This window comes from Castor canadensis, chromosome 10 (genome assembly GCF_047511655.1).
Source record: "Castor canadensis chromosome 10, mCasCan1.hap1v2, whole genome shotgun sequence".
Classification (NCBI taxonomy): Eukaryota; Metazoa; Chordata; class Mammalia; order Rodentia; family Castoridae; genus Castor; species Castor canadensis.
In genome coordinates, this window is record NC_133395.1 from 78950991 (window position 1) to 78975287 (window position 24297).

Genomic DNA, 24297 nt, shown 5'->3' on the forward strand with positions numbered 1-24297 from the left:
CCTTTCATGAACACCAATCCTTCTCAAATTATTCCATAAAATACAAAGGGAAGGAATGGTACTAAATTCACTCTATAAAGCCAGTATTACCAAGATACCAAAGCCCAATAAGGACACAACAAAAAAAATTATAGACCAATTTCCTGGATAAACACAGATGCAAAACTTCTTAATAAAATACTTTGTAAAATTTCCTGCATATTAAAAAGATTATACAACATGATCAAATTGGTTTCACTCCAGGGATGCAAGCATGAAATGTAATAAAGTAGATAAATAGAAAGACACAAATAACCTATCATCTCAATACTTGGAGGAAAAGCCTATAACAAAATCCAACATCCCTGCATGATTAAAATCTTGGAGAAATTAGGAATAGAAGGAATATACCTCAACTAATAAAGGTTATAAATGATAAAACTTGTCAGAAAGAAGGGAATTCCTTTGTTCTTTAAGTTTGTATGATTCAAATTTTCCCTGTGTACTATGATCCACTCACCATCAATCTTATTTGATCTATATTCATACCTCCTCCTCCCTCCTCCTGAATTATTTTGAAGTAAATCGCAGATATTGTATCATTTCACCAATAAATATTTCAGTGTGTATTTCTACACATTGAATCCTTTCCTTTCCCTTCCTTCCATGCCTTTTTTGCGTGGTACTAGGTTTTGAACTTAGGGCCTTCTGCTTGCCAGGCAGGAGTTCTATCACTTAACCTTTTTGGTTTGGTTATTTTTGAGATAGGGTGTCGCAGATGCCTCGGCCGACCTGATGGTTACACTCCTATTTATGCTTCCCACATAGCTGGAATGACAGGGCTGTACCAACACTCCCAGCTTTTATTGATTGTGAGGAGGTCTCATGAATTTTGCCCAGGCTGGCCTCAAACTGTGATTCTCCTGATCTCTGCCTCTCAAGTAGCTGTAAGATTACAGGCCTGATTTACAGCACCCAGCATAGAGTTTTCTTTGACCACAATGAAAATCAATCAGTAATCAGAAAAAAACAACTTATCTAGAAGAGTTTCAGGTATTTAAAAATTAACCAATATATTTATAAATAATTCATAGATAAAGAAAAAAATCACAAAGAAAATTGAAATACTTTGCACTAACTGATAATAAAAATGCAACTTAACAAAATTTGTGGAATGCGGGTAAAGCATAGGTTAGAGAGAAATTTATAGTTTTAGATGTTAATATTTAAAAAGTTCTTTTTTTTTGATAGGTCTTCATGCTTGCAAAGCAGGTACTCTACTACGTAAGCCACACCTCTAGTCTACTACTACTAATAATAAAAAGGATATTTTAAAAATCAATAGCCTAAAGCACACCTTATAAAGAAATATCAGCCCAAAGTAAAAAGAAATAATAACAAGAAGAAATCAATGAAATAAACACAAATTACTAAAATCAGCAATGACAAGAATATCACTACAAAACATACACATATGAAAAGACAGAAAGGGAATATTATAAACAATTTTGTGCTAATGAATTCAACAACTTAAATTAAATGGGCAAATTACATAATTTTTAACTTAACACACACAAGATGAAACAAAATCTGTAGTGCTCTATAGGAAATATATTTGCTGGTGACTTCAATCAAATATTTAAGGAAGAATACCAACTGTACTCAAACTGCCAGAAAAGAGGACAGAAAATCACTGCTTAATTTTTTTATGAAGACAGTAAAATCTCAGTATCAATACTAGACATACAAATATGAGAAAGAAAATTACAGACCAACATTCCTCAAACTCACAGATGTAAAAATCCAGAACAATGTATTAGCTAATCAAATCCAGCAATATATAACCAAGTGAGGATCATTTTAGGAATGCAAAATTCAATAAACATTAGGAAATTAATCAAAATAATTTACCAATTCATGAGAATACAGAAGAACAATGATCACTTAAATATAAGGTCATTAAGTATGTAGAAAAAAGCATGTGATAAAATTTAATATCCCTTATGAAAAAAATTCTCAGGAAGGTAGCAATAAAAAGGAACTTCTATAAAAAGCTGATAGCTAAAATTATACCCATGGTAAAATTGAAAACGTCTTTCCCAAGGTGAGGAGCAAGTTTCAAAGATGCCTATTCAACAATATGTGAAATGTCTTAGTCAATAATACTTAAGAAAAGAAAGTCAAAAACATAAAGATGAATAAATTAAAAACATCATATTTATGACATAATCATTCATCCTATGGAACCACGAAAAACCTACCACTGAATTTACAAATGTCTCGAGATACACAATACACAATATAATAAAGAAAATCAGTTCTATTTCTGTGTAAAGACAGGAACAAATGGAAAATAAAAATTTTAAAAAGTAATTTCACTTCAGTCTTAGAAAATGTAAAGCACTTTATGTTTTAAATTTATTGACGAAGAATGAATTTAAAAAAGGTGTGCAAAATTTCTACATTAAAGACTATATATATAAGTGTTGAGAAATTTTAAAAAACTTATAAAATGGAAAGCATGTTCTTTCCTTTGATTTGAAGGTGTCAATATTAAGTTATCAATTTTTTTCTGAATTGATGCTAATCATAATCCCAGCAGGCAGTCTTTAGAAATGGAAATTAGCTCAAAAATGGGAGGTTTGGCTTATTTCATGTAAAATGATAAGCTCTAGTTTCCTTCATTTTCTAGGAAATGACATAATTTCATTCTTCTTAATGCCTGAGTAAAATTCCATCGTATGTATGTGTGTGTGTATATATATACATAAGAATATATATATCTATCTTATTTTCTTTATCCATTCTTAGAGGGGCATGCTATCAGAGAGGTGGAAGGGAAAGAAAAAAGGGGATAAAGCGGGAGTAGTGGAGTGGAGAATATGGTCAAATTACAATGTATGCATGTAATTTGTCATAATGTCATAATGAAACCCCTTATATGTGCAAATAATATACACCAACCAAGAAAAAACCTATATGATAATGCAAAGAAGCTTAAGAGCCCAAATCATCCTGATAACAGAATAAAGTTGGTGACCTCACATCACCTGATTTTAAGTGTCGCTATAAATCTGGTAGTAGAATCAGGCTGACAAAGAGGTCAATGGAGCAGAACACAGAACTTAGAAATAGACCTACATTTACTCAGTCCTTTAATCTGTGAGTGAAGAAAGATTTCTTCAATTAAATATACAAAACAGCCATAAAAGAAAAAAAAAACTTATAAATCAGAGTTCATTAAAATATAAAACCTCAACTCAGATTAATTTATTACAAGGTACATTAAAGTATACTTTATTATTTCTATATTTAACTGCAGTTACAGTTATTAACATATATATATATACACACACACAAAGAAGCAAGTTTGTTCCGGAATTTGATTTCTTAAAAAATAATTGTTAAAAAATAATAAACATAGGGAAAAACACAAGAACCATGTATACAGCTTAATCAATTTTCACATATTAAACCTTTGGAACCAAATCCAGGGCAAGACCAAGACAAAGAATATTACTAGCACTGAAAACTCCTTGTACCCCTTTTGGTCACTCTGTTCCCTCCAAGGGTCATCATTATCCTGACTTCTAACATCACTGACCATAGTTTAATGAATTTTAATTCTTTAAAAGTGACTAGTATATATAGAATAGTAGATATTGAAAAACTAACAGTTAATGTATAGTTAACTTGTCTCAAGATCCAAGAGTATAAAAAAATTATTAGTTGAAATACATTCCTTCAATATAGCATAAGTTAGGTTAAGAAAGTCCTCCATCTCAACCTTAGGAGGGTAATTCCTACGTGCACTCTCAAACTTGGAACTTTCCTTGATTTTCTAACCTCAATGTACTCTCCTCTCACATTTCTATAATGGTGCCTGACAAACTGTAAATTTATGAGTCTCTTCCCTCAGCATAGGGTAAATACTTAAAGTAAGGACCCCAATTTGTTCTATATTTTTTACTTTTCCTACTCTTATCACTGTCCTTGTTGCTATGGTACACAACAAATGACTACTGGCTGAAGACCTTTTGGCTTAGAATCAGTTAAGCGAGCACAATTATTTCCAGTTAGTATTTCTAGGTTATAAAAGCCTACACCTATGTGCAGACAGGAGGACTGAGAGCACAAAAGTAAAAGAGCATAATATATATCCTAGAATATTCTGATTAAAATAAGAAAGACATGTTTGGACCCACAGTTTTATAATAGTAAAAAGTGAAGTAAAATCTCAAGTTTACATGTATGCATAATTATCAAGTAATGCATTAACATGAAGAATACTTCCCTTTGGAATAAAAATGAGAACCTAATTACCACATAGAAAGCTATGCTTCCAAAAGAAAAAGTCATAAATTTTTATATACTCAAACAGATATAATATAGGATTTCACTTTAATTTGACCTAAGTAATGACAATCCCATCCTATTAAAATAGAAATATTAATTTTATATCAACTAACCACTTTTATTTACTCAAATGAAGTAACAACTGGAACCACAACAACTGGAACCACAATTATTACTGATATTTACTGTAAAAATATATATATTCATATAAACAACTGGAATTAACTTTACCCCAAAATAAATGAATTTATATTAGATCTTTGCTAGAATTACACCATGTTTACTTCTCCTTAAAAACCAAGTGCATTTTTCTATAAACACCTCATATGAAAACATTCATCAGCTTTCAATTAATATAACAAATATAATACAAAGACATACATAGTTGACACTCAAAAATCAATTAATAATATGGTAATAAAAAGAGCTTCACTTACTGCTATTTCTCTACATGCCGACATAGAGATCCCAGTTCCTTCTATTTGTTTTAAAGCATAGTCTTTATCATCCTTCCTGTAAAAACAAAGTTATTTTAATACGCAGATAAATCTATATTTACATGCATCTTAATAAAATAAAATAGAAATAAAATCACATGCTTAATACATATTCGATAACTTTCTCATATAACTACATTTCATACAGAAAGTTCTTTTAGATAATTTAGGTTAGTTCCATTATTTAATGAGGGAAATTGGCCTCCAAGGAATAAAAAGTTTGTCTAATCCACAGATACTTACTGAAGATAAATATTCAGATTATAGAGCTCCTGACTCCTAGCAATAGATTCTAAGAGTAACTGAAAAAGTGAGTTTGAGCAATATTTTTGCATGAATGGAAATACTACATACAGCGAAATCCCTTTTGTACAATTAATATATGCTAATAAAAATAAGATCTTTCTATTCTAGTATGTATCACAATTCCTCTACATATGTGTGTGCATCTGTACACATGCAGCACACACATAAAATAAAACTAGGGCTGGTGGAGTGGCTCAAGTGGTAGAGCATCTGCCTAGCAAGCATGAAGACGAGTTCAAACCCCAGAACTAGAAAAAATGCATAAAACTTGCTTTCTAAAACTTCAGGTACTGGTGGGTCAACAAAAGTTAAGATACATCACTAAAGCAGGAAGTGGTTTTACACTTTTAAAAACATGTTATAATCATCATACCTGATAATGAGTAACTTAGGTTACCTCCAAATACCCTCAAGTAGTATTAATTCAACTTGTATTTATTGAGTACTTACTATGTATCCAGAACAGTACTAGGTACTTGGGATACAATCTTTTATGGACTTTTCTATGTTTATTGGCTTACATAAACAACCAGTGTGCCATAGTACACTATGGCAGATACTACTGCTATGGATAGGGCAAGAATAACCCAGAAAATGTTACTTTGGTACAGGACCCAAGCAAATATTCTCAGAGGAAGTATCATCTAACTGAGGTCTAAATGGTTGTTCAAAAACTTTTTTGAACTCAGGTTCCCTTTATTCTCTTGGAAATTACTGAGAACCCTGCAGGGATGAAAGGAGATGAAAACGATTTGTTCCTTAGTTTCAGTAACGATCCAGTAGAAGTAGTCAGATAATGTAAATTAATAAATGGTAACACAGTGTTCTAAATATAGTTGACCCTTAAGCAATATACATGAACTTTGCAAGTCCACTGATTTGCAGAAATTTTTTTTTTTGGGTATTTATGATAAATTGAAAAAAACTTTCAGGCAAACCATATAGTCTAGAAGTACTGAAAATATTAAGGAATGTTAGGTATGCCATGAATGCACAAAACTATGTGGATGATAGTATATAGTCGCTTACTACCATAAAATATACACGAATCTATTATACAAAGTAACTTTTTTAAAATACATGGTACTATTTATAGTTGAGAGAAATGTAAATGAGAATCAAAATGTGGTATTAAATCACAACTGCATTAAATTAACTGTGAAACATTCAGCACTACTGTAATAATTTCACAGCTGCCTCCTGATGCTATGATGGGGGGGTCAAAAGTTATGCTCAGATTTTCAACTGCAGGATGGAGTGTCAGCCATCCCCAACCCCTGCTTTGTTCAAAGATCAACTGCAAAACAGAGGGTCAACCAACTATATCTTGAAGCCAGGTGAGAGAAAGCTCTAGAAAACCTACTTAAATCTCGGCTTTTAATACTTAAGAAGTTTGTCACAAAGACAGGAAGGCACTAAAGAAAGATTTCAGTACTTACATCCCAAGAAGTGGAAAGAGCACACACCAAGTAAGTGCAGAAGCACAGAAATATATGATATGCTCAAAGAACAACAAAGTGTAGCAACAAACAGTTTGGTATCATTAAACATGCCCCAAAGAAAGAGCTACTGGAGACAGGTCTCTTGTCTCCAAAGGGGAGTGCAGAGTATATATATTTCATTTCAAAGGATATATAAAGGAAACATGTGTAAGGAGAAAATATTTGGATCTTAAATGTTTCCCAAATGCCTGTATGTTAAAAAGTTGGTCCTCACTCAACCCGTGGTGTTACTCAAAAGTGGTAGAACCTTTAAGAGGTGGGGCCTAGTGGGAGGTCTGCTAGTCAAAGGGTGTTTGCCCTTGAAGGGGACAGTGCGACCTGACCCTTTCCTTTCCCTTGCAGGCTAGAAGGTGAGCAGATTGCTCTACCACTTGCTTCCAAAATGATGAGAAGACACAGGACCAAAGCAATGTGGCCAACTGGTCATGGACTAAAATCTCCAAAACTGTAAGCAAAAATCAATCTTTTCCTTTATAAATCTTACCATATTTGCTACAGTAACAGAAAACTGACTAGCATGTCACATTAAAAAATAAAGTTGGGGGGGAAAGGTGGCCCAAATAATGTATATACATGTAAGTAAATGCAAAAACGATAAAATAAAATTAAAAATAAATAATGTTGAAGGAAAGTGTGTTCTGTGAGAAAACCAAAAAGAAGAGGATGGAACCATGACAAACATTTGCCTTTAAGAGATTACAGGAGTAAGCTGGAAATAATATGGCTACAAAGGAATAGCTAAAAAGCTGACTAGTGTTTCAGTAAGACAGAGTATGAAATACACATATTTAGTTGCCTCTGAAAACTCTGTTAATGGTAAAGGTAATTTTAAAAGACATAAACCTGTAACTATGAAAAATGGTAGAGAAGAGAGGATTAAAAATCATAAAGTAGAAAGCAAAAGCACAAACTCAATTGACACAGAGGATACAAGGAAACAGAATCAGAGTTGACAATGAAGAAAGTCAAGAACCAAGTAGATTTACACAGCAAAATCCTTGAAAGACATATTCAGAGAACATGAGATATCTCTGAAATAGAATTCACTGGATGAAAGATAAAGTGAAAGAGATATCCTAGGAAACAGACCAGAAAGAAAGTGATAAAAAAGTGAAAGAAAAATAGGACAATCAGAGAAGCAATCCATGAGATACAATACACAAGTTAAATAGGAGTTCCAGTAACAGAAAAGAGAGAAAGAAAACTCATAAAATAAGTGAAGGACATGATTTGTAAAGCAGTAAGCATCCAATGAGCTACCATCACAAAATGGATGAAAACATTTTAGAAACGTGGAAACAAACAGGGCATTTTACAAATTTCCAATAAGGATATGCAACAACTTATTTAAAAACGATAACAAATTCAGAGACCTTTGGTTTTCTTGACACTAGTTTTGGAAGCCAAAAGTTCTAGACTAGCTCTACATTATATTAAAAAATTAAAAATGAATCACATTATCAATAGGTGTGGTTTGGCATTTAAATTCTATGTAAGGTATTTGGAGAATTACACTGTCAACTACAATGACATGAAAACATTCTGGAAAAGTCAGCCAAATCAAGGATCTTGTGCTTCCTGAGAAGATCTTGAGGCTTATTCTTCATGGAAAAAGTCATGCTTTAATCCAGACCTCGTGTCATAAGCCTGGTCATCCCAGCAATTGGGAGGCTGAGACAGAAGGAACCCGAGTTCTAGGCCAGCCTGGGCTACAGAGAGAGACCTCATCTAATACAATTAAGCAAAAACAAACAAAAGCAAGAAAAAAGCTAAACTAGTCATTTTGTTTAGTTATGTAGCAAAAATTATGAATTCATAAAGACTAATGCATCAAATTTAGTTATATGATCCTCAACAACTGTCACTATATGCTGAGTTATGATAGTTATTAAGGGGAAAAGGTTTGTGAGAACACTGACTAGGGAATAAAATCTTAAGGATTATGTAAGATAATAAGCAGTTTGTTCCCAATGTTTTAATGATGTGAAATGAACAATTTAACTTGCTTTTTGGTTTAATATCCTTGTAGTTTTAATAACTGTAATACTTCCAACTAGAGAAAATGCAAAACTTCAAAAAGAGATGGTCATTAAGTATATATTCTTGGGTCTTGACCATATTTTAAATAAAAATTATTTAAAATACCATTATTGTTCTTATTGCCATATTTTCAAATATTCCCTGGAAATAGTTCTTACCTTTGAACACTATGACTTAGGCTCACAATTATTATATCATTTAACATTCTTCTTGATTTTGCTTCTTTTTAGTCTAGGTCCCAAAGTCAGAGTCATAAGGCTGATAAGATATACTTCACATCTAATGTATCTGTGAATTTCCTAGAGTGGCCACCAGGCAACCCAAAAACTTGTTCCTTCACCTTAAGAATGGAAAGCTAATGGAAATAATCAGATTTGGTCAATATCCTTCAAATTTTATTTAATCCAAAACTATTGTGAAAACTCTTGTTTCTAAATTGATTTATCAATCTAAAGAGAACCCAGGTACAGTGGCTTGTGCCTATAATCCCAGCTAACCAAGAGGCCAACCAGGGCAAATAGTTCATGAGATGTCATCTTCAAAATAACTAGCGCAAAATGGACTGCAAATGTGGCTCAAATTGTACAGCATATGCTTTGCAAACATGAAACGCTTAATTAAAATCCCAGCCACACCAAATAAACGAATAGAACAGAATAAAGCATTCTTTAAAAAAGGGGAATTTGGGCTCTACAGATAGTTATATGCAAATAAAATACATGTTACACAAAAACTGGTATAATTACTGTTTCCAATTAATTTTTTTTATAGGTTTCAATATCCTTGTCCAGCAGGGACAATCACAGCACACTTGATAAGAGAAAGCTGATCTTAGAGAAGATACTTTAGGTCAAGAAGCACGAAAAGACAGCTTGCACCTAGGACCCTTGGAACAAGATATAAATGGCCAGAACTAAAGATTATCATGTTTTGATTTGTGTGCTCTTATTTTTTATATCCCAAGCTATTACCTTTACTTTCTGGTTTATATTTCTAAATTGGTGAGACATTTGTTACCTTTTACAATACTGAAATTATTCATAATATTATTCTGTACACATCTCTAATCACTGATTGTGTGAATCTAACACCAGGACGCAATTTGCTCATCATTTTTCTACAATATTCAACCAAAATTAATGATTGAAATTATAGCTACTTTCTTTTGAGTACAATTCAGCTCATTCTAGGTCCCTGGGCAATTAACACTTAAGTAACTAAGCAATTCTTAAAATATTAAGCTAAATCTTATAAACAGGACAGACATCTCCCATAATGTCAAACCTAAGAGTTTCTGTTGATACCAAAACCACACTTAAGGATGTTGGATCTTGGCTTAGAAGTGACTACAAACTCTGTTAGCATTCTCTGAGCATTTGCCATTCTCAAACGTAATTGCATTTTTAAATGTGCATAGCCATGTTTACTTCAAATGATTCATTCAGTTAACCTTACAAATGCAACAAAAAGTTGCTTCAGTCCAACAGTAGACGAGGTTCTCTGAATAATCCATGGAATTGTAGCAAAGGCAAAGATCTGAATTTCACAGAACAATGATCTGAATGGCCATATCTGACCAAAAAGAGGAACTGAGAAAGTGAAAATAAGCCTTACTGATAACTTGATTATCAGTAAAATTGATAACAGATTTATGGAAAGGCCAGTAGCAAGGCCAACAAGAACAAGGTTTTGCCCAAGGCTATACCACAGGTACAAAGTCTCCAGCTTTGCTTCACGCCTCCTTACTTCACGATAGCATCCAATCTAGAGCTACTCTATTGCCCTTAGTCTGTTCATACAATCATTTTCAATCTAAGACCATACCCTGTAAAGCACTTGCTTTCCTCTTATTTGTATACCTCACATTACACGTGGGTGTGCGCTTTCTCTTGCTATAAGAGGCCAATAGATTTGCCAACAGGTGCGTTTCTGGTGGCTTTTTGGCATTTATTATTTTCAGTAATCTCATGCTAGTTTACAATGCACCTGAGCAAATTGAAACAATACTTCCATGTAAATTGGGTAAAATCTGAAAGACTTCATTTTAGCTAGCCATATTGTCTTTTAAGATCCCTTGAAATAAGTATGTTCTGCTCTTTTGGTGATTTTGATAAGTGAAATCCATAAATTAACATTTTGGTGAGCAAGTATATTTAAAAGATTATTAGAACTACTAATTCTAGGTATGAGGGAATTTCCTGGCAACTTGGGGGAGTTCCTGTGCTTGGCACTTTTGTAGTCTATAAGATACAACAGTGAACAAATCCAATAGGAATTACTTTCAAGTTTGTTGGCAGCTCTAAATGCCAAGCTCCCAAAAGTAACAAAGCTTCTTATAAACTTAACAATAAATGCCTCTCATCTGCATTATCTCAGATTTTCATACTTCAAACTCATCTTTACCTTGTTTGGAGAAACAGCTATACAGAGAGCTATATTTGCCTTGGAAGTTCAATTGTCTTTCAGATAAAAAATTAAGAGTATATCATCAGACATAACTAGAATGTGGAGGTTTTCATCAAAGTACTTATCAGCCTTTCTTAAATAATTTTCCTCCTTTCATTTTTCTTAACTGTAAGAATAAAACTATACATACTCATAGCATCTTCACTTCAAGAACCATATTTTGGCATGGTTTATTTATAACCATTCATTTCTCCTTAATGTTTATGCTAAAAAACAGGTAATACCAAAAACAGAAATTAATGAACAATATTCTTCAATCAAATATTTGGCCTTTGCTTCAATGTACCTGAATATTACTTAAATGTTCACTCCAAGTGTTATTATGAATCACTCAAAAGTGATTATGCAATTAAGGCACCCTAAAAAGTCATTTTTAAAAAAAATCATTTTTTAAATTTCCACCTTTCTAGCAATATAACCACCTAATTAATCAGTTACTTTCTACGCCCTAAACAACACTCAGTAATTCTGAAGAATGTTAATCTCATTGTTGAAAAAACAGAGATCTGAAGTCATTACAACTCTCTCACATTGAGAGGCTTTTTTTTTTTTTACATTAGTAACACAATGTTAATCCTATATTTATAGACCAAAATCTGACCACATAAGTTTCTTTAGTTTAAGAAAATTAAAAAGCCTTTCACTCTTGCATACCACATTAACTATTTCCAGTATCCTTTACTAATATTTAATATTTAATCACTCTCATTTAAACTTGGGAGAATATGGTGGAATAAAAAACCACTATGCACTGCTACTGTGAGTATAAACTGGTGCAAACATTTTAGGGATCAATCTTGTATAGTGATTTGTGTATTTTCTATGCCAGCAGTGCCTTTCCTGATAATGTTTTGCAAGAAAGGTTTCATAATCTCATAGGATAAAGTGACATTTATTGAAGACCGAGTAATACCATCATGTAGAATAGATAAGCAATGTAGTGTATGCATATAAAGAAAAGACATGGTCAAAAGCAACAAAACAGGTCTCCATATAGTTAAATAGAAAAAAAAAATGAAATGGATGAGATCTGTACCCAAGAGTTCTTTAGATAGAACCTTTATACAAAGACCTATTTTCATAGATACAAAGCATATACAGTGCTATGGACTGGATTATGTCCCAAACTTCCTAAGTTGAAGCCTTGACCGTCAATGTGATGGCATGGTATTTGGAGCTGAGGTCTTTGGGAGGTCCATAGGTCTAAATGAGATCACAAGGATGGGGTTCGGATAGCCATTAAAAGACAGCCACTTGCTAGGTGCCTCTTTCTTTCCCCACCAGAGTGGCAGCCATCTGCAAGTCAGGAAGAGAGCCCTCACCAAGAACTGTACCGGTTAGCACCTTAATCTTGAACTCCTCTGCCTCCAGCATTGAGAGAAATAAATGTCTGTTGCTTAAAGCACCCAGTTTATAATATTTTTATAGCACTCCCATTATACTGAGACACAGAGAAATGAAGAAATGAAAAATATAGAGCCTTACACAGATTGACAATAATAGTATGCCCCTGAATTAAGCAGTATTTTCAACTCAATTCTATGTATCAATTTCCCAGAAACCACTGATAATTTAAATGGAACTACTGCTATCTAAACACAAAAGCAGGATTTCCTAAAATGCTGGTGAAAATATAGTGGGAGGATAGTTAAATGTGGCAAATGCTAAAGATATATAAAATGTATCTGAATTTCAATGAATTACAGACATGTTTGACAGTGCTAAACACAAAGCTAACAAGATCAGACTCCACTATTTTCAATAAAAACAAGAAACAGGAATGCAAATAAGGAATGATAAACTTCCCCTGCCTTCCCAATAATAGCTCCAGGTACAGGAGTAGTGCTTCATGAGTAAAAAACTGGCAAGAAGCAGCCCATCTTTTTTCCCGTTTCATTTCACCCGCCAACCCCCACTATACCACATAATGTAAAGTTGGATTAAGATGTCATTGTATTTAGGTAAACATGTAACATCTTACCAAAAGCGAAGAAGCTACACAGAGTAAGAAAAGATGCAGACTACCTCACTGTGGTTATGGGCTGAATGAGAGCAGTTGCCAGAGTTCTCAAAAGGGAAGGTCATACCGGATTGGAGAAACTTAAGTCTTATATTAGCTTTTTATATTTGAAAATTTCATACCATTCATATAAGAACATAAAAACAAATACCATATGTAAATATATACACACAAACGTACACATTTAATATCTGCATATAAAGATATAGATATAATAAAGGTAGACACAGGAGGAGGAAGAGGGGATAAGTTAGTAACTTAGGTTACTGACAGCCCATGTACTGTTTAACTCAGAAGGCCATTAGAACATTTGTACAGATCTTTCAAAAAATGTATCTTTATAACACTTTTTTCAATTTTTTATACTGTGGTAAAATGTACTTAACAAAATTTACCACCCTAATCATTTTTAAGTATACAGTTCAGAAATATTAAATACTTTCATAACTTGTACAATCGTCACTACCATCTATCCCCATAACTCTTCATCGAAACTACATCCACTAAATAATAACTCTTCATTTCATATGCCCCCAACCCATAGCAACCAGTATTTTACTTTCTGTCTCTTAATTCTGACAATTCTAAGTACCTTTTGGAAGTAGCATCATACATTATTTGTATTTTTGTTACTGGCTTATTTCACTTAAAATGTACTTGAGTTCATCCATGTTGTATAATGGATGTATATGTTAGAATTTCCTTCATTTAAAAAGATTAATATTGCATTACACACATACACACACACACTCATTTTAATTACCCATTCATCCCTTGATGGACACCCGGGTTACTTCTGCATTTTAACTATTAGGAATAGAGCATGGATGTGCAAACTTCATTTCAAGATTTTTCAAGTCTTTTCAGTATATATCCAGAAGTGAGACTCTTAAGTCATGAGTAATTCAAATTTTTAAAAAGAAAAACTATACTGTTTTCCACAGCAGTTACATCATTTATAACATTCCCACCAACAGTGTACAAGGGTTCCAACCTCTCCACATCCTTGCCAACATGGGTCATTTTCTTTTTTTTTAATAGTAGTCTTCCAAATGGGGTGTGAAATGTCACCTTATTGTAGTTTTGATGTGCATTTTCTTAATGATTACTGATGTAATGATATATAGTTGTATATCTCTGAAGAAATGTCTATTCAAAGTCTTTTGCCCATTTTTGAATTGGATATACTGTTGTATATCTCTGAAGAAATGTCTATTCAAAGTCTTTTGCCCATTTTTGAATTGGATTGTTTTTTACCTTGAGTTTTAGGAACTCTATATATATTTTGGATATTAATCCCTTACTAGACATGTAATTTGGAAATATTTTCTCCCATTCTGTGTATTGCTTCTTTACTATGCGGATGGTGTTTCTTGATACAAATTTTTAACATTTTTCATAAAGATTGATTTGTCAATTTTTTCTTTTATTGCTTGCACTGCTTGGTGTCATATCTAAGAAATCACTGCCAAATCCACTGTCATGAAATCTTTGTCCTAAGTTTCTAAGAATTTTAGTGTTTGAGGTTTTATATTTACAGTTTTAATCAATTTTTAGGTATTATTGTATATAAGTGTTAGTAGGGTCCAACTTTGTTCTTTTACATGTGAAATACAGTTTTCTCAGTACCACTTGCAAAAAGATTGTACTTTCCCCAATGAATCTATTAACAATTTTTATCAAAAATAATTTGACTATGTATATAAGGGTTTATTTCTTGGTTATTTTATTTCATTGGTCTGTATTTCCTGCTTTATGTCAATACCATACTGTTTTGATTACTATACTGTAAGTTTTGAAACCAGGAAGTAGTAGTCTTACAGTTTTGTACTCCTTTTTCAAGACTTGTCACTATTTAGGAACAGTACATATTTTTCATAAATTGCAGAAGGGGTTTTTCTATTTCTAAAAAGAAAAAGACATTTGGATTTTGATAGTTATTGCAATGAATCTGCAGTCACTTTGGGTAATATCATATTTTAACAATATTAACCCCCCCATTTCATGGACATGGGATGCGTTTCCGTTAATTTATGGCTTCTTCAATTTCTTTCAATAATGTTTTTCAAGTTTGCAGTGAATAATCTTTTGCCTCCAGGCTAAGTATGTTATTGTTTTTGACACTAGTGCAAACGCAACTGTTTTCATGATTTGGTTTCAGATTGTTCTTTGTTAGTGTATGGAATGCAACAGATTGTTGATTGACTCTGTATGCTGCTACTTTGCTGAATTCATTTATTAGTTTGAATAAATTTTGATTGTGGAATCTTTAGTTTCCTATATATAAGATCATATCATTTGTGAACAGAGATAATTCTACTTCTTCCTTTTCAATTGGATGCCTTTTAATTCTTTTTCTTGTCAAACTGCTTTGGGCAGAAATCCTATAACTAAGATAAATAGGAGTGGTGCAAACAGGCTTCTTTATCCTGTTACTGGTACTAGCTTTCAGGTTTTTGCCATAGAGTATGATGTTCACTGTGGGTTTTTGTGAACAGTTTGTATAATGTTGAGATTGAGTTTTTGTGGTACCAGGGTTTTAATTCATGGCCTACACCTTAAGCCACTCCTCCAGCTCTTCTGTGTGATGGATTTTTCCGAGAGGGTCTCACAAATTATTTGCCCAGGCTTGCTTCAAACTGTGACCTCTTGATCTCTGTCTCCTAAGTAGCTAGGATTACAGGCATGAGCCACTGTTTTGGTTTTTTTGAGGGTTTTTATGATGAATTTTGCCAAATGTTTTGTCCTACTTTAATTGAGATCATCATGCGGGTTTTTGCCTTTCATTCTGTTAATGTGGTGCTGATCCATTTTCATATATTGAACCATTTTTATATTCTAGGAATATAAAACTTGCTAAATGAATAAAATAACTTAGTGATGGAATATAATCCTGTTAATATGCTGTTGAATTTGGTTTGCTACTATTTTGTGTAATATTTTCACACAATGATCATCAAAGATGTTGGTATATAGTTTCCTTATAGAGTCTCAGGGTTAATTCAGGCCTTATAAAATGGTGAAGTGTTTCTTCTGTGTCAATGTTTTTGAAAAAGTTTTCAAAGCACTGGTACTAGTTCTTTCAGTGTTTCATATAATTCATCAATAAAGCCATCAAGTCAAAGCTATTTATTCATCAAGAGATTTGTGGTTACTGATTCAATCTCCTAAACACAGATCTATTCAAATACTCTGTTTCTTCCCAATTTGGTCTTCACATTTCATGTTTTTAAGAATTTGCTCATCTAGATTATCCAATTTATTGGCATGCAGACTTTTCATAGTACTGTTCTTATCTTTCTTTTTATCTTTATGGAATCAGTAGCAATGTTTCCATTTCATTTCTAATTTTACCAATTTGAGGCTTTTCCCTTTTTCCTTAATCTACTCAGCTAAACTTTTGTGAATTTTGTTATCTTTTAAAATAACCAGTTTTTGAGTTCAGTGATTTTCATTATTCTACTTTCTATTTATCTCTGCTCTAATCTTTCATTTCTTTTGTTTTGCTAGTTTTGGATTTATTTTGTTCTTCTACTTTCTTAGATCACAAAGTTAGGTTGTTGATTTGAAACAAGTTTAATTTAAGGTCAGCATTTAAAACTAAAATTTCTCCTCTTCTTCTTTTGCTCCATCTTTTAAGATTTGATACATTGTGTTTTCACTTTCATCTCTAAGTATATTCTAATTCCCCTTGTGATTTCTTCTTTGATCTAGTAGAAGTTTAGAGAATGAACTATTTTCCAAAATTTTGTGGATCTTCCTATTTTAATTATTACTAATTTCAAACTTCATTCCATTGTAGTTGTAAGGTATAATTTGTATGATACCAACTGTTTACAATTTACTGAGACTTAATTTATGGACCATATGGTCTATCATAGAAAATGTCTCTTACACACTTGGGGAAAATGAGTACACTGCTGTTAGGTATTCTGTGTATATCTGTTAGAGGTAATTTTCTTGTGCTAAGTCCTCTATTTCCTTACATATTACCTGGTCTATCTATTATAGAGAGAGGATACTGAAGTTTTCAACTAGTCTAGAACTGTCTATTTTTCAATATCAGTTTTTTCCTTCATATATTTTGATGGTCTGTCATTAGATGCATAAGTTATATCTTCTTGCTGTATTAAGCCTTTTATTGATATCTTCTTTATCTCTTGTAAACTTTTTAGATTTCTAAAGACTATTGTGCCTTGCACTAGTAAAGCTATCCTATTCTTTTTTGCATGAGCATCTTTTGCCATCTATTGATTTTAATTCTATTTGTATCTCTGGACCTAAAGTAAGTTTCTTGTAGGCAGAACAAAAGTGGGTTGTGTTTTTATCCATTCTGCCATTCTTTGCTTTAGTGAAATAAATTTAAGTCTCTCATTCCTTTTGGGTATATTCTACAGTATGTCTTTGTAGTTACTATAGATTACATTTAACGATTTAAAATTGTAACACTCAAAGTTTATGTTAACATAACTTCAATTACATACAAAACATCTCTCCAATAAAGCTTCATAACCACCATTTTCATTTGCTGGTGTCACATAATTATATTTTCATACATTTTGTGTCCCAAAACATAAACACCGATCTTCTTGATTATGTAGAAAATGAAATGTGAACTGAGAAATCCAAAGTTACAAAAATGTTAGCTTTTAGATTAAGAATTTAAAAATGCATTAGTCTCTTAAATCATATAGAAAACAAAACAGGAATTTTAAACTGTTAACAATATTAGCTTTATAGTTTTATACATATTTATCTTTATTGAGATATTTATTCCTTCATTTGGCTTTAAGTTACTGTCTAGAATCCTTTCATTTCAACCTATAAGACTCCCTTGCACATATTTTTTTGCAGTGTAGATCTCATGGCAGTAAACTCCCTCAGCTTTTGTTTACTGGGAATGTCTTAATTTCTCCCTCACTTCTGAAGGAGAATTTTGTTGGATACAGGAGTCTTGGTAGAAAGTTTTTTGTCTTTCAGCATTTTGAATATACTGGCTTTCTGGCCTTCAAACTTATGTGGTGACAAATCTGGTTACAATCTTATTGAGGATCCTCAAATTTAACAGGTCACTTCCCTCTTGCTAGTTTCAAGACTATCTCCTATTTGCTATTTAAAACTTTACTTAGGCCCGCCTCCCCAGCGCCGCCCCGCAGCCCGCGCTGTGCACACCTGGGCCGCATCCCAGCCCACTAGTGCGGCAGAGTCGCTGCGTTTAGTGTAGTACATGGGTTTTGCATAGGTTGAAATTTGAATTGGGTTAAACTTGGGACCTCCGGGAAGAGGACCCATTTGTTTTTGGTTTGGATTTTTTTGGTTGTTTTTGTGGGGGTTTTTTGGTATTTCCCCCCGCCCTTCCAAAACAGCAGCCTCCAGCAGCGCACAAGTGTTAGATCTGTACCGGGCGATGCTGAGAGCGAGCAAGCATTTCAGCGCCTACAATTACAGAACTTACGCTGTCAGGAGGATAAGAGATGCCTTCAGAGAAAATAAAAATGTAAAGGATCCTATAGAAATTTAAGCTCTAGTGAGTAAAGCCAAAAGAGACCTTGGAGTAATCCGCCGACAGGTCCATATTAGTCAACTATATTCAACTGACAAGCTTATCACTGAGAATCAAGAGAAGCCCAGGACATAGGGAGCCAGGGACCAGCCTCTAACAGCAGCTGTGGACCATCTTTAGCATCCATTCTGTGTGCAAGCTGGGGGCTTCCAACACTGGCTGAACATAGCCTCTTGATCTGCCTGCCCTACAGGAGTTGATAACTGAGTCACGTTTCCATCCTATTTGCAGACTTAGTGTAAAAGGATGGCTGTCAGGGGTTAGAATGAAATGCTGGAAGTTACTCAGAATAATGCTATGTATTATTGTGTGTTCTCTTCACCCCATCCCATCTTGCAGCTCATCCACATTTGTATGAAGCATTTGCAAACTGTTTCTTGATCCTTAACAATAAACAGAATTGTTTCCCTAAAAAAATAAATAAATAAAATAAAACTTTACTTACATGCCAAGTGTGCTGCCACATGGGTATTATTCCAGCACTCGAGTAACTGAGGCAGAAGGACTACAAGTTCAAGGTGAGCTTAGGCTACATAGCATGTTCCAGGCCAGCCTGGGATTCTCAGTAAGACCCCATGTCTCCACAAACAAGCAAAACATTTTAATTATAATGTATCTACGTATGTGTGTGTTACTGGGGATTGAATTCAGGGTCTTGTACTGCTAGACAAGAGCTCCATCACTTGAGCCATGCCCAGACCTTTTGTTTTAATGGTTTGTTTTTCAAATAGGGCCTCACTAATTTTGTCCAGGCTGGGCTCAAAGAGCACCCTCCTACCTCTGCCTGCCTCCCAAGTAGCTAGGATTATAGACATGCCCCACAATACCTGGCTTACTTTTTTGATAGGGGATCCCTAATTTTTTTCCTGGCTGGCCTTGAATTGTGATCCTCCTGTCTCAACCTCCTGAGTAGCTGGGACTACAGGTGTTGATCACTATGCATGGCCTGGATGGGAAACTCTTTGTGTTTCTCTTACTTCATTAAGCTTTCATTAAGCTTCTTACATGTTTATATTCAAGTCTTTCATCAAATTTGGGAAGATTTCAGTCATTTACTCAAATATTCTCACCTCCCTTCTTCTTTTGGAACTGTCACAAAGCATATGATTGCCCCACAAGTCCCTTAGGCTTTGTTCACTTTTCTTCTTCAAACATTTTTCTGTTTTTCAGACTCAGTAATTTCCAGTGTCTTCAGTGGAACAGAATAGAGGACCTGGATATGATTCCATGCAGCTACACTCACCTAATTTTTGACAAAGGTGTCAAAACATATGATGGAGAGAAGACAGCCTATTCAACAAATGTTGCTGGGAAAATTGGATATCTACCTGCAGAAAATTGAAACTAGATCCATGCTTGTCAGCCTGTACATGTGTCAACTCAAAGTGGATTAAAGACTTTAATATCAGACCCAAAACCCTGAAGCTAGGGCAGGAAAGAACAGAGAATACACTGGAAACAATAGACATAGGCAAGGACTTCCTCAGTAGAACTCAAGTGGCTCAGGAACTAAGAGGATTGACAAATGGGACTACATGAAATTGAAAAGCTGCACAACAAAAGAAATGGTCTCTAAATTGAAGAGGCCACCCACAGAATGGGAGAAAAATCTTTGCTAGCTATACACCAGACAAGGGACTGATAACCAGATTATATAAGGAACTCAAAAATCTAAACTTCCCCCAACCAAATCAATGACCCAAAAGCCAAATGGGCAAATGAACTGAACAGAACTTTTTCAAAGGAAGAAGTCCAAATGGCTAAAAAACAACACATGAAAAAATGCTCACCATCCCTGGCCATAAAATGAAAATCAAAACAGCACTAAAATTCCACCTCATTCCTGTTAGAATAGCTAACATCAAGACCACCACCTATAACAAATGTTGGCAAGGATGTGGGGCGAAAAAGGAATCCTCATACACTGCTGATGGGAATATAAGCTAGATATGAAGGCTCCTTTAAAAACTAAAAATAGATCTTCCATATGATCCAGCAATACCACTCCTAGGGAATGTGAGTCAGGTTACTACACAGGCATCTGCACAATCATGTTTACACAGTAGCTAAGCTATAGAAATATCCAAGATGCCCCACTACTGACGAATGAATTACGAAAATGTGGTATTTATACACAATGGAATTTTACTTAGCCACAAAGAAGAATGAAATTTTGTCATTCACAGGTAAATGGATAGAACTGGAGAACATCATCTTAAATGAAGTTAGTCAGACTCAGCTGGCAAAAGCTGCAATGTTCTCCCTCATATGCAGATTATTGACCTAAAACAAATGCAGCAATATTGTGGCACATGGGTCATACCAAAGGGAGGCATGCACAGGAGGGATAGGGCAAGGGAAGGGAACCAAAAACTTGAGTGTGGTTGATGTGCTCACTGTATAGGAATGAATACAGAAATCTTAAACTGGTTGGGGTCACCATGGAAAAGGGACTAGGGAGAAGTGAAGAGGACTGGTAGAGATGAACCAATTGCGGCTGTAATACATATATGAATGGAAACAACACAAGGAACCTCCCTGTGTAGCTATCTTTATCTTAAACCAGCAAAAATGCCATGTTTCTCTTACTATATTTTTTCTTCTACAAAATCGGAGAACAGGAGGGTGGAATAGGTTCTGAATGTGGTTGATGTGCTCACTGTACAGGAATGAATAATAATAACCATCCACCTCCTATAACTCCGATCAGAAGCAGCAATTAGTGATCATAAGCATCAGAACATAGATCCCCAATAACTGGAGGATAAGTTTCTTTTTAGTCACTCTGGTTCCCACAAGGTATGTGTTAAGTGGCTCCAGGACCACATGCCCAGCAGCTACCTGACAAGGGACTAGGGGTGGGATATGGTAGGTCATATTGTACTAAGAGTGAAACTGACTGAAACTAAGGGGAATTTATCAATAAGCCTTTCCTGGAAATTTTTAAGTCTTCATTAGATCCCAGAGTTCTGAAATAGTTACAAAGGACAGATTCTGCCAATGCAATTTTTTACTTTGTGGAGACACAGATTCTTGGTGCTTCCTATTCTGCTGCCTTCCCAGACTCCTCTCAGACTAGCCTTTGTTGCACAAATGTTTGCAATACAATGTAAAAAAAAAAATAATGTATTATCATTATTTCAAATATATATATATGAAATATATATATATATATATATGAAATATATATATATATATATATATATATATATGAAAACAGAAACCTGGTAAATTCAAAGGAACAAGGCTGGAAAGAAGTGAGCCTAAACTTCAAACTGATGTAATGTGAATCGAGAATATAACCTCAATGGACAATGCTCGTCTAGTCAATAGACAATATTCCCATCAAAGAAAAGTGATTTTCAGGTCTTTCACATTTTCTTACTACTCACAATAGTCTTAGGTAGATTCACAACAGGCATAAATATGTCATATTGAAGGAACACCCATCTTCTATCTACATGAGCTAATAAAAGACTTTTGTTTATTATTATTAATATATTATAATTATGTTATTATTATATTATTATTGTTTATTATTAATACACAGAGCACACACACACAAAATGAATCACCTTATACTTTGATCTGTCATTGCTTACCTAACAAATAATCTGGAAAAGCACAAATGTAAGCTATCAGAAACTTTTCATTTAAAGCTATTTCTACCATATAGTCTATGAATAAACAAACAAAAGGACCAATCAACCTTCAACAAAAGCTTAAAAGTTTCAAGTTTTATTTACAGCATTCACAGCTTTGTGATGTTTTCATTGTATCAGACTTAAGAATACTAAAGAGCTAAACAAGTTTAAATTGTTCGTAAAACAGTGGTTTAACAAATTATAAGCTTTGTTTTGAAATAGAGGAAAAACATCACAGAACAAGAAGTTTAAACAACTTAGATTCTCTGTACTGAAAAAAACACTTAACATCTTCTCCATATCTGACAAGCTTTGTTAGCACTATTAAATTGATTTTTTGGATCTTTAAAGAGGTAAATGCTTCTAATGACAGTTTTCACATAAAAGGTCACAATATTTTGTGCAATAGTATTTATTAGGTTTTACATATGCTGTTGTAAGTTTGTAATTAAGTAATTATAAAACTGTTCTTGAATCAATATCTCAAGGAAAGACCTACTGTTAGAAAACAGTCATCTGGTTAAAATGGAAAGGAAATATATATTTATGAATACAATGCTGAGTTTTTCTATATTACACATCAATGCATTGCAAAGACTAGCTTGTTGCCCATACGGGTAACTTGTCTTCATTCCTATTATTAGAAAGGATCTCACGATGACAACGTATATATATACTTGATTCTAAGAATAAGGATGCCTGCATGAAGGTCAACTCTGCAATTACAGTATCTATGTTGAATTTAAGCAGTGATCTAGACATGAAACAGACCTATAAAAATATCTAAGCTACTGCATCTCAGTAACCTAATTTTCCAAAACACATTAGCCTCAGATATAAGTTAGCATATGTTCTAATGTTTGCTTTTTTTTCAAGGTGAACTGGCAAAGTATTCAGACTATGTCAGCAGAAGCTTGGGAAAGCTCTTTGGCATGTAATTCTGAATTGTATTTCTCAGAAAAGACCTATTCTCAAAGTTGTAGGTCAGACAATTGAGGTAAAATTATTGTACAATTTATATACAAAATGAAATCCAAGTGGAAAAATTAAATAAGTTTTAGGAAAACTGGTGAATAAGAGGTTAAAGTGATAGACATGCCATGGCAAGTTAGAAAATTAACACCTGCAAAGACTCTAGATCCTTCCCTCAACCTTCAAACTCTAGACTATGAAAGCAGTTGAGGAGAGGACAATAGGAGAGTCCTTCCACAGGGATCTCCTTCCATGTCTGGAAATTCCAAACCTTTTGGCCTAATCTCCAGGTTGTGTAGTCTCCAAGTTTTGTCAGCTTTTACCAAGCTCTATGGTTCACTATTTACCTGACCTGTGTGTTGTTTTTCAAAAAATCTATCTATCTAGTACGTTATCAAATCCCTGTTTATCCAACCTATTACCATCCCTTATTCATACCATCCTATTTCAGGTTTAAAGGACAGATATCCAAGAGGATTCTTTGCCTCCAAGTTCTGCCTTACTCTGAATAATAAAATCAAGCCACTCTTCTCAAATCAACAGTTTCATATCATTCTTCCTCTCTGAAGTTCATGTTGCTCACTTCAAAAGCAATACTATTAACATATACTATAGAGATTAAATACAGTAACATGTAAGTCTCCCTAGCACAGCGTGACACTGCACATTCCCAGGAATGAATAAAGGAGAATGAATTCTTAGCCCCATATTCCAATCAGCTACCAGACAGCATCAATTTTTTATTATTCTACTGTTGCCTCATACCTGCATTTGAAACTCCCAAATGTCTTCCTGATTCCCTATTTATGCTTACAACAGCACCAATCTCACATTCAGCTGGATGGTTCAGTCACTCATTAGACTTTTCTTGTTCTTTTGCAGTACTGGGGATTGAACCAAGGACCTCCGGATACTATGGAAATACTCTAGCACTTGAGCCATGCACCCAGCC

At 33.9% G+C, this 24297-nt stretch overlaps 1 protein-coding gene and 1 pseudogene across 3 annotated transcripts in view; one reads left to right on the forward strand and one right to left on the reverse strand.

The window, feature by feature from the left end:
• Cdk8 (cyclin dependent kinase 8) overlaps positions 1 to 24297 on the reverse strand; it is a 121208-nt gene that overhangs the window by 55103 nt on the left and 41808 nt on the right. For all 3 annotated transcript variants that reach the window (XM_074043652.1, XM_020156146.2, XM_020156136.2), the window contains exon 2: positions 4773 to 4848. In XM_074043652.1, the coding sequence (XP_073899753.1) occupies positions 4773 to 4796 (24 nt within the window). In that variant the 5' untranslated portion in view covers positions 4797 to 4848. The remainder of the gene's footprint in view (positions 1 to 4772; positions 4849 to 24297) is intronic.
• Positions 6391 to 18942, forward strand: LOC109681386 (LYR motif-containing protein 4 pseudogene; annotated as a pseudogene).